The sequence below is a fragment of the Daucus carota genome, chromosome 3, assembly GCF_001625215.2.
Source record: "Daucus carota subsp. sativus chromosome 3, DH1 v3.0, whole genome shotgun sequence".
NCBI classification, from domain to species: Eukaryota; Viridiplantae; Streptophyta; class Magnoliopsida; order Apiales; family Apiaceae; genus Daucus; species Daucus carota.
The window spans coordinates 48,241,170-48,256,626 of record NC_030383.2 but is presented as its reverse complement, the minus strand read 5'-3'; the positions used below and the strand labels follow the sequence as shown (position 1 = coordinate 48,256,626).

General features: G+C 29.6%; 1 protein-coding gene across 1 annotated transcript; it reads left to right on the top strand.

Moving 5' to 3' along the window:
• Positions 1-10,152: 10,152 nt before the first annotated feature.
• Positions 10,153-15,141, top strand: LOC108212594 (protease Do-like 9). The gene is made up of 9 exons (XM_017384318.2): positions 10,153-10,595; positions 11,155-11,354; positions 11,442-11,622; positions 11,820-12,011; positions 12,914-13,146; positions 13,852-13,947; positions 14,096-14,146; positions 14,554-14,658; positions 14,810-15,141. The coding sequence occupies exons 1-9, from the start codon at positions 10,355-10,357 to the stop codon at positions 14,906-14,908; spliced, it is 1,398 nt and encodes a 465-aa protein (XP_017239807.2). The 5' UTR covers positions 10,153-10,354; the 3' UTR covers positions 14,909-15,141.
• Positions 15,142-15,457: the final 316 nt, after the last annotated feature.

Here is a 15,457-nt window from a genome sequence, read left to right as displayed (position 1 = left end):
AGTAATTACATAATAATTTGCGGTATTATTTCTTTTCAGTTTTTACTTTAATTAATATCTCATTTACCATTTTAAATAATGTTAATTTTGATATTAATACATATATAATGGTATTATGTCTTTAGAATGAAAATTATTCTTAAATTAACAATTCAAGACTCCAGCTAACTATTGTTATCAAATTAATTTTTAAGCCAACTTTTGACGTGTTACTCAACAAATATTTTTTAATTTAAAATCAAAAATAGCTTAAAACTCACGCTTAAAACCCGGACAAACGGCTCTTAATAATTGTGTGATTTACTTGGGGCTGTGGGTTAAAAGTGTTAGAGCATCTTCAATCAAGAAGAGTCCTTAGCTAAAAACTGAGTTGGCGTATCAAAATAAAAAAATATAACCGATCTCTTAAAAATGACACTCTAACCATATCAACCCTTTATCGATAATTATAGCCGGCCTCTTATGATGACTATAAATTTTGATAACTATAATATATTAAATACCAAAATTATAAGATGTTAACAAAAAACATTTAAAATTAACTCATCTTTATTAAGTATATTAACTTCAGAAATAAAATGCAAACCAAATGCTAAAATGAGAGTGAATGTTTCGTTGTCATTTGTTACTACAACTCTTATTATTTAATCTAAAATATATTGCATTTTGCAACCCCAGATTTTGGCTCATTAGCAAATTAGACACCACACTTTGAAACGTGGCAGTTTGTAACCCTAAGTTTCATTTAGTTTTCGGTTTGTAACCCTGACCCACACATCTGTTAAAAACAACCGTTAACTTTAACTGTTAACGGTTAAAATTAACGGTTGTTTTTAACGGATGTGTGGGCCATGGTTATAAAGCGAAAGCTAAATGAAACTTAGGGTTACAAACTGTCACATTTGAAAGTATGGGATCTGATTTGCTAATGAGCCAAAGTATGGGGTTACAAAGTGTAATATACTCTTTAATTTAATGTGGAGAGGAAGCATAGTACAGTTTTTTCTATAAAATAAAAAAGTAAAATTAGAATTTACGAATATATATAGATTAAACATTATAATGACTGTTTGAAAATATAAAGCTTTTATCGAATTAATGACTTAATTATTAATAAGACGGTAGAAAGTGCAAGACAACATGACAGTAACGGAATACACTTAAAAGTTTGATGAACTAGACTCATACCATACCAGCAGGAAATGACGATCAGCGATTATATAAACAACTTTCCAACAAAGCTTAATCTACAAGTAAAATAAGAGTAACAGCTTTGATGAAAAAAGAACAGGATATTACAAAAATGAAGAGAATTCAGAGTTTTTTTTATTAAAATTATTAAAATATTTTGATAATTTTATAAATCATATTATTCAAATATCTTAATAATTTATATGACCAATTCCTCAGCTCTAAATAATAAATAATCTTTTCAACGCAACCAAACCCACACTATTTACGGTCTATCCCAGCATTGCGCAACTTCTGGGCCTTAAGTTAATTGGCAGCAAAACAATTTCCTGTTTAGATAATTGGATTAGAACCGGAATGTGAACCTATCTCCTAACTCATAAAAGTTCCGACATCATTTATCCAATGTTTCAACGTTAACAATTCATAATAGTGATAATACCCGGAGTTGTCTATCTGCGAAATTAGAACTGGTATACCCCAAACAAAGTTGATTCGCAAGAAACTAAGACATCGTTCGAAACTTGGAGTCAGTTTAAAAAAAGATTTCCGACTTAAAGTTAATAAATAATTAGAACTGAAAAGTAAATTAAGATTTATGAATGATTAAACTATTTGGGAAAGTAGTATAAGTTTAGAAACAAAAGTTAACGTTTTCAGCTTCTTATGAGTACCGGTTTTTTGCACAAAAGGGTTGAAGCCAGCATCCTATCGGAAAAAAAGTCATAAGCAGGCTTTGCCAAACAGGCACTAAAGTCTTTATTTGTACTAGCGTTTTACCCGTGATACGCATCAAACACATGTTTATATATAAAAATTAAAAAAGGAATAATAAAAAGATATATATAATTATATTTTTTTGATTAACTTATGTGATATTTATGCATATATTTTCTTATGGTACATATAAGGATCGAGAGTCAATGGAGAATGAGAAAGGGGAGCAGGGCGAAAAATTTCTGACCATAAAATTTTCAATCAATCAATCAATCAATCATCAATCATCAATCAATATATATATATAAAGGAGGATGCGGGCGTCTCTAGGATTGTTCGATTCAGTCTTCTGATTTTTCTTAAATTTCGGAGAGAAATTATAATTATAATTCAATAAATCAGGTTCAAGAATTCTAAAGGTCATACAATTCTTTTCTTATTGAGTTCCAAAGATGATACAATTCTTTTTCTTTTTATTTACTATTTCTTATTGAATCCTAAAGATGATACAATTCGTTTCTTATTTAGTCTTCTAACTTTTCTTAAATTTCAGAGAGAAAAAATATAATTATAATTCAAAAATCAGGTTCGAGAATTCTAAAAGTAATACAACTCTTTTCTTATTGAATTCTAAAGATAATACAATTTTTTTTCTTTTTATTTAATATTTCTTATTGAATCCTAAAGATGATACAATTCGTTTCTTATTTAGTAATCCTAAAAGAAATAGGATTATATACGATTCGGTATTCTAATTTTTCTTAAATTTCAGAGAGAAAAAATATAATTATAATTCAAAAAATCAAGTTCAAGAATTCTAAAAGTAATACAACTCTTTTCTTATTGAATTCTAAAGATAATACAATTCTTTTTCTTTTTATTTAATATTTCTTATTGAATCCTAAAGATGATACAATTCGTTTCTTATTTAGTAATCCTAAAAGAAATAGGATTATATTTAAAAAATCAGGTTCAAGGATTCCAAAAGTTAATACAATTTTTTTCTCTTTGAATTCTAAAAGTAATACAATTCTTTTCTTATTTATGAATCCTAAAAGGAGTAGGATTATATTTATTTAAACAAACAATCATAGATAAAATACAATTTATATTTAGGATTTGTAGGGTAATACGTACAATTTTTATTTTCGATTTAGTCTTATAATTTTTTTAAATTTTGTAAAGGATTATATAGATATTAATCATTAAAAAAACTAATAGCAAAAAAATTAGAACCATAAAAGAATAATAATTTTTAACCAATAAATAGGAATCATAAAATTAAAACAATTAACAAAAAAATAGGATATATAAGATGGAAATCATATATTGATTTTATAATAATGTAAATAATTCTTGATTAGTATTGTGTTCGACGGGTACGGGAGGCGGCCCAAACAAATTTTTATCTAAATAATAATAATTTTACTATTAGTATTATGTTTGACGGGAAAGTGGCTAATATAATTTTTATCTATGTTATAATATTTTTTTTGTTAAAACCGTATCACGGTTCAAAATAATTTTTATCCAATTATAATCTTTAATTTTATCATAATTAGAATATTTTTATTAGTATTGTGGTTGACAGTAAAGCGACTCAAAGTAATATCTAAATTATAATATTTTTTTATTAGTATTGTGTTTGACAAGAGAGCGGCTCAAACTAATTTTGATCTAAATTATAATATTTAATTTTATCATAAAAATAATAATTATGAATTAATATTGTATTTCACGGGAGGCCAGTTAAAACTAATTTTACTATTAGTATTGTGTTTGACAAGATGGCCACTTAAACAAATTTCTATACTAATTATAATATTTTTTTATTAGTACTATGTTTAACGCGAAGATGACTCAAAATTTTATGTTATTATGATATTAATTCATATCAAAATTCATAATGCCGCCGCGAAGCGCGACTTTAGGTGGCGTCTCTAGAAACTTTCCGTTTAATTTTTCTATTTTTTTGAGAGAAAATAGGTAAAGTAGCTAAAATATAATAATAGTAAAAGAGATATAATTCTAAGTAGTTAAAAAATAGGAATTTAGGAATCTTAAAAGAAAAGAGGGATAATTCTAAACAATTAAGAAATAGGAATTTTAAAAAAAATATGTGATAGCTAAAATCTATGAAATTGGATATATTTATCCGATTATAATTATAATTTTATTATAATATAAATGATTCTTGATTAGTATTGTGTTTGAGGAGAGGGCGGCCCAAATTATTTTTATCTAAATAGTAATAAATTTTGTATTAGTATTATGTTTGACGGGGAAGCGGCTAAAATAATTTTTTATCTAAGTTATAATATTTTTTTTTTATTAAAACGGGACCACAGCTGAAAATAATTTTTATCCAATTATAATCTTTAACTTTATCATATCATAATTATAATAATTTTTATTAGTATTATGTTTGACGGTAGGGGTAGGGCGACTCAAACTAATATCTATGCTATAACTTTTTGTTATTAGTATTGTGTTTGATAAGAGAGCAGCTCAAACTATTTTTATCTATATTATTAAATTTAATTTTATCATAAATATAATATTTATTGATTAATATTATTTTTGATGGGAGGGCGGTTCAAACTATCTTTTTTATTAGTATTGTGTTTGACAAGAGGATAACTTAAACAAATTTTTATAATTATTATAATATTTTCTTTATTAATGATATGTTTAACGGGAACATGACTCAAAATAATTTTTATACAATTATAATATTAATTCGTATCAAAATTATAAAAAAAATCATAACGCCGCCGCGAAACGCGGCTTTATTCACTAGTTTCTTATTATAAAATAGTGTCAAATTAATATCTGCTTGATCAGGTGGATGCGTCTCCTGATGTGGTCATATTATCCTATTATCATATTATAATTATATAATATAATTAATTTGTACGTATAATTTCATTCATATCTACATATTAGTCATTGATTAATAACAGAGTGTCATAACCTTGAAACTGTGAAGCAACTATAAATTATAGCAGGGACGAAGCCAGCAAACATCTGTAAGGGGGGCCAAAAAAAATTTCTTCGATACAGTAAAATTTTTCATCAGCACCGTAAAATATTTATTATAAAATAAATACAAAAATACTAGTAAAAAAATTATAGTACAGCTTTACATTCTTTTAAATCAGGAAATCAAATTTATAATTGTGTCAAATAAAAATATTTAGCTATTTCACTTTAAATATATTTAAGTATAAAATGATCAGAAAACTCATCATAATAACTCTAAATTATACAGTAATCTTTAATTAGCATGTAACACACATTAAATGAAATTGTATTTTGACAATATCTCAAAAACTAAATATTATGTTTATTATACTTACTCCTTTTCAAAAAAAAATGTTTATTATACTTACAAAAAAAATATTATGCTTATTTAGAAGATGACAAGTTATAATTTAAATAAGTAAAAATATTACGGATGATGAAATTTAAATTGAAGATGAGTAGATCAATATTAATATGAAATAATAAATTGATAATGCAAGGATTAGCTATTCTATGAAAATGAAGAAGTGAAGTGAGGTATAAGTTTCTTGGATAACACCTCCACCAAAAATTCTTATTTTTAAAAAAGAATCATTTATATTTATCACATATCACATTTTACGATTTTTTTTAAATAGTATAATTGTATATATATGCATATTTTTGTTTATTTTTATTTTTAAATTTGGTCTAATACAATAAATTAGCAAAATCTAAGAATTAAAACTTTATTTTGCAATGTTAAATATTTCTTAGAAGCGAACAAATATTTTTTGAGGGGGGCCAAATTTTTATATTTCTATAAATATATAGATAAAATACAATTTTTTTCAAAATTATATAATAAAAATTACAATTCTATGGAAACCCTAGGGGGGGCCATGGCCCCTTCTGGCCCCTATGTAGCTCCGTCCCTGAATTATAGTGAAGAATACCTAAAGCAGAAGTGCACAGAACATGAAAACAAATGGGAGATGAGCACCTTGCAATCCTCCTAAGTCCTAACTCGACTCAGTGGCTACTCTGGTTTGTATAATTTGTGATCTAAATAATTTCACAAACCGGCACACCGCACAAGTAATAAAAGATAGAAATTACTCAACTAATACTTCTTCTATGATTGACCCGCATGATCGTTCTTTCCGGCTCGAACTGTGATACCGACATATAGTGAAACTCGGTCAAAATATGATTTTTGGGAATCCGTTTTTTCGATGGAATAGAGGATTTTACCCGCAGTGTATTTTATTGGGATTTTAATAAATTGTTTTTAATCTATGAATTTTAATGAATTGTATGTAATTTTAATTTTGTGCGGATTCTTCATGTCTTAGAGTTGATATAAATTCTTTAGGATTTAAACACAATGTTTCAAAATCTCATAGATTTTAGTGTGATTTCAAAAAACTTAAAATACACTAAGGATTGCCACAAAATATTTTAATAAAATTTAAACAATCACAATTGAATATTATCGGATTCTTAAGCATAATATAAAATCCTCATTGAATACCAACATATTTTATAGCATAATTTAAAATCTCAATTGAATACCTCAAGAGTTTAATGGATTTTAAACAATCCCATCGAATACACACTCGGATTTCATGAATGTAATTTATATTTCGTACAATATAAAACGAATTTAACACGGTTAGTTGTTAAAAGAATTCATTGTCAGTTCTCTGTGAAATACTCGTTTGGAGGAAAATGAAATATTAAACAGGAGTATCATCAGTTAAGATCGATCTAGACCGAGATATTATTACGGCTAGGGATGAACAAAATTCTAGAATCCTGATTCAAAATTCTTTCAATTCACCCTTTCAGGACGAATGCAAAAACATTTGACAGTTACTCCCTCCATCCCATTTTAAGTGTCCATTTTGCAAATTTCACACATCTTAAGAAACAATTAATGTGATGTTTTTATCATTATCTTCACACACCTATTCACCTTGGTTTTTATAAATATTAATTACGTATAGCATCACTCCTACTTGAATACCGTGTATTTGACCTTTCTTCACTTCAAATTATACTATACATTCATATTCCCTACATTAATGCATTAATGAATTTAGGAAAGGCTTGTTGGTTGTATTTAATACTATATTGGAACTAGTAAAAAATTGCATGGGTTAAAGAGTATGACACATATTTTGGGAATTTTTTTTTTGGCAAAGTGGACACTTAAAATGGGATGGAGGGAGTACATTATAGAAAATTATAGTTTATCATTTCTAACAAGTACTCCTTCCGTCCCCTGGATAGTATACATTGGAGGATGAGGTCGCGGCACGAAATTTAATGCTCTTGTAAAATATAGTTGTACAATCTATTTTTTTTTCTCGCGTGTACAATCTATTTTTAGAATTTTCTTTTTCTGAATTAAAATTTGGATGTTATATTTTTATACAGAAAGGAAAATCTCAAAAATAAGTTACGGAACTATATTTTATAAGAGTATTGAAATGCGTGTCGAGCAATTAAAAAGAAACGTATAGGTATAAATGGGACAGAGGGAGTAGTTTTTTTTTTTTTAATGTGGTGGTAAATCCTTGAATACTAAAAAATGATATAAAAATGTTTTGTAGAAATTAGATAATTATTTAATAAATTTAAATTATATGAATATTATAAGTTACAGTATAATTTAAAGGGAAAATAGATTTTTTTGCCATTCAACTTATAGCGTTTTTAGAAACTTACCACCCAACTAATTTTATTTTTTTTAGTCACTAATGTTAGGTTTGGTTTTTTTTAGCCACTAACTTAGGTTCGGATTTGATTACTAGTATTATAATAATTTTTTTTGTCACTAAACTTATTGCGTCTTTAGAAACTAACCACTCAACTATAATTTTTTTTATTTTACTCACTAGTGTTAGATTCAGCTTTTTTTTGTCACTGAAGTTACGTTCGGATTTAATTATTAGCATTGCATATTATGTGTAGCATTATTAAAATATAGTGGTAGTCTGTAATATTTTGATAATTTGATATATGTTTGTATTTTTGTATATAGTACTTTTTATGTCTCCAAGGTCGTTTACCTTGGATGATAAGAATGTTACACGCATTTTATGGCCTTTAAAAGATGTAGTTTCAAATATATTTTTTTTTTTTTTGCAAATGAAAATTCAGCATTTGAATTTTTACACACAAAAAAAATCACGAAAATAAGTTATGGAACTATGTTTTATAAGAGTCTTAAATACGTGCTAAGCAGTAGAAAAAACGGTAAACTGATGAGAGAGACGGAGGGAGTAATAATAATATAAAATGATGTATTATATATAGAGGACAATCATCGAAAATTAAGTTTTCCTCTCTATTTATTTATCTTGAAAATTGTAATACGACAAAGTTATTAAAATTTTTGAAGATAAATTTAAAAGAGATCCTAGACTGAGCTAGTCGATTGAAACTTTAATAGCGAAAGATGATGCATCATATCACTCAATTACACTTTATCTTATGAGAGGAGGTCTATTGTTTGAAGTCATTAATTTCATATTCATGATTTATTGAAATTTTGGAATCTAATTACGATTTTTCCTGATTTTAATTTTCATCGGCTCATTTTATATTATTATTGCTATATATAAAGATATAAACATACGACACTCATCAAAATTTTACATACTATCACTATGTATAAATGATGCTACAAAAAATTATTATAATGCTCGTAATCAAATCCGAACCTAAGTTGGTGGATAAAAATAAAACCAAACCTAACATTAGAGCATCTCCAACGGTACTCCTAAATCATTCCCAAAACAATAATATAAAATGTGGCTCCTAGTAAGTTAATACACCGGAAAACGTGAGAACTCCAATGCTACTCTTTATATTTGGCTCCTTATTCACATTTCATATTTATTTTATATAAATGAGAGGAAAAAGTTAACTAAAAGAGAGAGAAGATTGAAGGAAAAATAATATAATATTGAGTTAGGAGCTACTAGATGCTCTTTAAAAGAAAGGAGAGAGAGTAGGCTCCTAAATTTTTAAAGAGCATCTAGGAGCCCATTGGAGCACTAAATTTTGATTTGCTCCTAAATTTGAGACTTAGGAGCTTGTTTAGAGAGCCCCTTGGAGTTGCTCTAAAAGCAAAAATAAATAAGTTGGGTGGTAAGTTTCAAAAAACGCTATAAGTTAAGTGGCCAAAAAATCTATTTTCCCTAATTTAAAAGAATTTTTGTTATAAACAACGCGTTGACGGGAGTCCTTGTTCAGTTTTCATTGGATAGTGGTGTTTTGACTCGTGCGTTGCCAAAAATGTGTGTGACAATCTTTTAATAAACCTACACCATTGTCTGATTGTATCTTTATTCCACATGTATGAACCGTTGACCACTAGAAGTTATAAAAAGATAAAGGGTGCGGTGAGTTAAGTTTCCCCCCTGATAAATTAGAATTAGTGTATTTTTATAATGATAAATTTTATAAAATCATTTATAAATTGAAAATCTTAATTTTTTTATAACTAATTTATAAATTGATTTTGAAAAAAATATGAGTATTCAAATAATAATTTATAATACTTTTTTCTTATAATGCTTATTTATATACCTAGCCTATTATGAATTATGAATTACTAGAAATTTATTTTAAACCGATAAATCAAAAATAACAAGGAAAATTTGGTAGCTAAATCAAAATGAACACAATTACTCCCTCCGTCCCAGCCATTTGTATACAAATGGTTGGGACACGGAGACCAAAAATAATGTAAGAAATAAGTAAAGTTAGGTGAAAAGTGGGTATAGTGGTGGGACCCATTTATATTTAATAATAGATTTGAGATAGCTAAAAATAACAAGAAATAATGTAATAGTGTTTATATTATTATAGAACGGTTTGGCTAGTGTGTGCCCATGGGCACATGCTAAGCACTAACATTAATAAAAATGGAGGGTTTTGATTGGTGTGGTTGTTGTAACTGCAGGGGGTCCACCATTATTAAAGAAGGTAAGCTAATAGAAACTCTCCAATTTCATAAATTTTGGTGCTTAGTGTGTGCCCATAGAAAAACCGATTATAGAATGAGGATAGTGGAAGAAAGTAGTTAGTGTAATGATGTTTTATATTATAAAAATTTACTATTTTTAGTATATATGACGGAGGGAGTTACCTTCTTTTTGGAGCAGCTGCAACGGGGCAAGTATTTAATTGAAAATGGGTTGTTGTAACGAATGCTCCCTGTACTTTAACAACAAGTAACTTACACAGAAGATGCAAACGAGGTTCCTTTTGTACTTTTCTCACCATCCAAACCCCCATAAGAAGCGACACAAACAAATGGAACACAAACCCAACAACAACATTTGCAATCCTAAACAAAACCCATTTTCAGACAAGCCTTCCGAGCTTCTCGGGTCAGGACTGCGCGTTGACCGTTGCAAGAGAATTGATGTCATCAATGGACGCGGTGGTGAAGGTGTTTTGCGTTCATACGGAGCCTAATTTCTCGTTGCCATGGCAGAGGAAGAGGCAGTATAGTTCGAGTAGTAGTGGGTTTATTATTGAGGGCAGGAGGGTTTTGACGAATGCACATTCTGTGGAGCATCATACTCAAGTTAAGTTGAAGAAAAGGGGGTCTGATACTAAGTATTTGGCTACTGTCTTGGCTATTGGGACTGAATGTGATATCGGTAATCACTCTTATCTTCTTGCTTATTTTTTTGGTTTTCGAGTTTTTTGATTATGTACTAGTTTACTATGTGAACAAGTTGATGCAAGGCCATTTATATCGTTCTCAACTTAAATTGTTGTTGCAAGATGAAGTGTTTGTTTCAATGTCATGATTGCTCTGAACACTGGAATACCGAAATTCCCGAGCTAAACATTATATTCAAGTTAAGAAATAAAAATATTGTTATGACCAGGTGTTGAGGTATATCACAAGTCGAAATTCAATGAATCAATGCAGTATTTGAGCTGGATAACGTTCTTAAACTTTTCTTTGTAATTTTGTCAAATGTGCCCAAAAAAGTTAACCTGACTAGTCTGCAAGCTTCGAGGTTGCTTGATCAGAGCCGGCAATTAAAAATTTGTTACTACCAGTTTTGCAGATTTCTTGCTTTGCTTCTATATCTTGATATTTTTTAGCTGTCATTAATGTCTTTTTTTTTGCCATTCTGAAATGGGGAGGGTTGGCTAAATTTTCATTAGAGATATTACTTATTCTTGTTTATATATTTGGAACAACAGCTCTATTGACAGTAAGTGATGATGAATTTTGGGAGGGAGTGTCTCCTATTGAATTTGGGGAATTGCCTGTACTGCAAGATGCTGTGACAGTTGTTGGCTACCCTATTGGCGGAGACACAATCTCAGTGACAAGTGGTGTTGTGTCTCGCATTGAGATACTATCATACGCTCATGGTTCTACAGAACTTCTTGGACTTCAGGTAGTTTAATGTTAATCACGTCTTACTTCAAGTTCCAACTGATCGATATATCTATGATCCTTGACTTAGATGAATCATGATGTGCAGATAGATGCTGCTATAAACGCTGGAAATTCTGGTGGGCCTGCCTTCAGTGATAAAGACAAGTGTGTTGGTATTGCATTCCAATCCCTTAAACACGAAGATGCTGAAAACATTGGTTATGTAATACCGACACCAGTAATTTTACATTTTATTCAAGATTATGAAGAGAATGGAAACTATACAGGTATGCTTGCTCAACCACATCTGTTTGACATTACCTATATCTGCTATTAATGCATTAAAATCATATAGATGATTAGTAGCAGTTAAATTTATATTCAATTTGGATTTGACATTCATTTTATCATTTAGTTACCCATCTCAAGTTAGAATGTCTATTCCTCGCATTAATTTATGTTTGTGGAGTTCTTTCTTCTTCAGGGTTCCCTGTACTCGGAGTTGAGTGGCAAAAGATGGAGAATCCTGATCTTCGTATGTCTATGGGAATGGGTCTCAAGCAGAAAGGTGTCCGCATAAGAAGGATTGAGCCTACTTCTCCAGAATCCCTTCTTTTAAAGCCGTCCGATGTTATCCTTAGCTTTGATGGAGTAGATATAGCTAACGATGGAACAGGTGAGTCTCATCTTATCCAAGCTATGTTTTCTTGCATGCATCCTTTCTGAAATCTGTAACAGTCTCAACTCATAACATGAAACACTAACCATATTGTGATATATAGTAAAAACATAGAATGCATCTGCAATACCTGCATTACTGGTATTTTCTATACTGTTTGAGTCAGTAGAAATCTGGCATAGCGTGACAAAATTCATTTAAATTATATGAGTTTCTTTATCACTACCAGTGTCCTGGAAGGCCTTTCAATAGTAATCAACCACATTCAAAGCACCAGGTATTTTTATAACAAATAAAATGTAGCTAAAGTTTACCATTTAGTTATACCCTATAACTTTATGCCAATTGCCTAAAAATGTCTTAATTCAAGTTTACTTGTCGATATGCTGCAGAATATATTTGATTATTTGTATTTTAGAGTCTGATACATGATAAAATGAAGATAAGTCTATCAATTTTAGAATTACAATAAGAGCTTATTCTCACCTTTCCTGGCTCATAGTCCACTAGTCCTTATAATGATACTCATATTATTTACTTGAATTTATTTTCAGGGACAAATATTAATTTTCAAATTCATGATGGGACATTAGGGTGTATATGTAAATTTTTTTAAAGTTTAAGATACTTGATGACTAATTTAAAGACCAGAATCAAATAAGGCTAATTATAATGCGGTGATTTTGCAACAAAAATATATTAAGTGTAGAATTGTTTTAACCATTTGTATTTTATTGCATTTTAGGCATGTTATATTATGTAAATTGGAAAACCACCACTATTCATCTAATAAAAGAGATGTCTTGGTATCTCTGTGTTGCAGCCTTAACTTAAATATCTGTCAGTCCATTCTCAAGAAAATACTTTTTTCATAGTTCCCTAATGACTTAAATTTTCAGTTCTTTTCAGGGATGGAGAACGCATAGGTTTCAGTTACCTTGTTTCCCAAAAATATACTGGAGATAAGGCCCTAGTTAAGGTTCTCCGTAATTCTAAGACTCTGGAGTTCAATATAACACTTGCAACCCACACAAGGCTCATACCAGCTCACATAAAGGGAAAACCACCTTCATATTACATTGTTGCTGGATTTGTTTTTTCAGCAGTATCTGTTCCATATTTGTGTTCAGAGGTACACTCAGTAAAAGTATTTTGCCTTTTCTTGTAGATTTTTGTGAATGAATGTGGCTATTTTGCTATGCATGCCTGTGTGCAATTTTTCACATATACTCGCTAAAATCATTTTTCCTCTTTTAGCAATTAGTCAACTAAAATGTTGTACATTTCTTAGTAAAAGATCTGTTTTCTTTCCTGTTATGAAAGCGCATGATTATTGACTCATATGTATGTATGTATATATGCTTTTTCAGTGATATAGATTCATATGCTTTTGTTTGTGATAGTTTATCGATACTGCTCATGATTTTTTTTTTTTACAAAAGGTTAAATCTTTAGTTCATTTTTTTTATAATCATCAAATCTGCATGTTAGATCATTTGATGGACAACCAATATATGGATGTATAGGCCAAACTTTATATATATGAAGTTAACTTTATATTCTCTTCCATTAATTATATCTTTAGAAACCAAAATTATTATTTTGAGTGAAAGTAGAGGTCACACTTTGTATTTCATATAGATAGAGCGGCTTCCTGCTTTAGTCATTTTACTATCCATGTATCTAGTTATAGCTCAGGTTCAAACTTTCGAAGTGCATGCTGCTTTTTGTTTGGATCACTTACAGATTATAATAACTTATAAGAGTTCCTATGTTGACCTCATGAAGGTTCTTAACTAATAATATTCTTCTAACTGTTGTTTGTGTTAATTTTTAGTATGAAAAAGATTATGATGCCCCCGTAAAACTATTGGAAAAGCATCTGCATGGAATGGCACAATCAGTTGATGAGCAACTAGTTGTTCTTTCTCAGGTACATATTCCTTTCTGAATCTTATCTGCCGACATATGTTTACCTCTTGCGCGAATACCTGATGCTGCATGCATCTTTCAAATGCAAAATTGAACGTCTGGAGTGTTGATTAGAAGCTCACTACTAAATTCTCTTTACAATTGTATAGGTACTTGTGGCGGATATCAATATTGGTTATGAGTATATAATCAACACTCAGGTCAGAAGGATTTAATATTATTTGTATTTCGAAGATTTCACTAGATTTCCTTAAAATTGAGTCACGTTATGTTTATTTTTACCATTCAAAGAGTATAAACATTTCTTGGAAAGATATTTCTAGACATACGATTATGCAAGTTATTAGTATTTCTAAAACTAAAATGGCAGTATGTTTGTTGGTCAAATTGATGAGGAAAATGCAACAATATATTAGTAGTCTTTTTTGCGAAGATATGTCTTCTTTTTGCCAGACATTGAGATACTATATATGTGCTAAGAAGTGTTCAAACATTTATAACGTGTTGAGTTTCATTGGTAGAATAAAGAGTCAGGGTGACATTGGATGCTAGTATGCTACCATATTTCTGGCTGCTGACTTCTTTTCTGTTAACTTTAATTTTGAAGGTTCATGCTTTTAATGGCAAGCCTGTTAAAAATTTGAAGGGATTAGCTTACATGGTGGAAAAGTGTGATGAAGAATTCCTGAAATTTCATCTTGAATATGAGCAGGTTGACTGTCTACTACAGCTTGTGGTCTTTACGCAAATGTCACCTACAGTTAAATTATGTTTTGCGAATTCTATAATGTTTACTTACTAAGAGTTTAGGTTATTTGCTTTATCTCTCTGTCATACCTAAAATCTCATTGATTTTTGTGTAGATTGTGGTCCTGCAAACGGAAAAGGCAAAGGCTGCAACTCCAGATATTCTTACCACTCATTGCATACCTTCAGCAATGTCTGATGATCTCAAGGCATAAACAGATTGTATATGAAGTTGTATGAAGTGAATCATTATGAAGAGGTCTACAGTGTTATACAATCAGATTTTAGCAGGAATTGTCAATATATAGACATATACACACTTTACTTCATTTGTTTGCAACTTGCAATAGAAGAATACATTCTGTAATTAACACTATGTCTATATTCATTATAGATTTACTTTTAAATTTTTCGTTAAACTTTGCTAGATCTCAGAGATTACGTTTGAGTTGTTATATCCTGACTACATGGTTGGATGTGTTTACGGTGAGATCTTTGTAATGGTTGTTGAACAATTAATTACATTTTTTTAGTCAACAAATCTAAATTCTCCAGGGTTATGTCCTCTGATTTATTGCCTCTGGGATATACCGATTCAGATTTCCAGACAGATAAGGATAAGAGAAAGTCCACCTTGAGATGTGTTTTTACTTTGGGAGGTGGAGCCGTAATATGGAGGAGTGTGAAGCAAAAATGCATCGCAGACTCAACCATGGAAGCCGAATATGTGACAGCCTCTGAGGCAGCCAAAGAGGCTATATGGT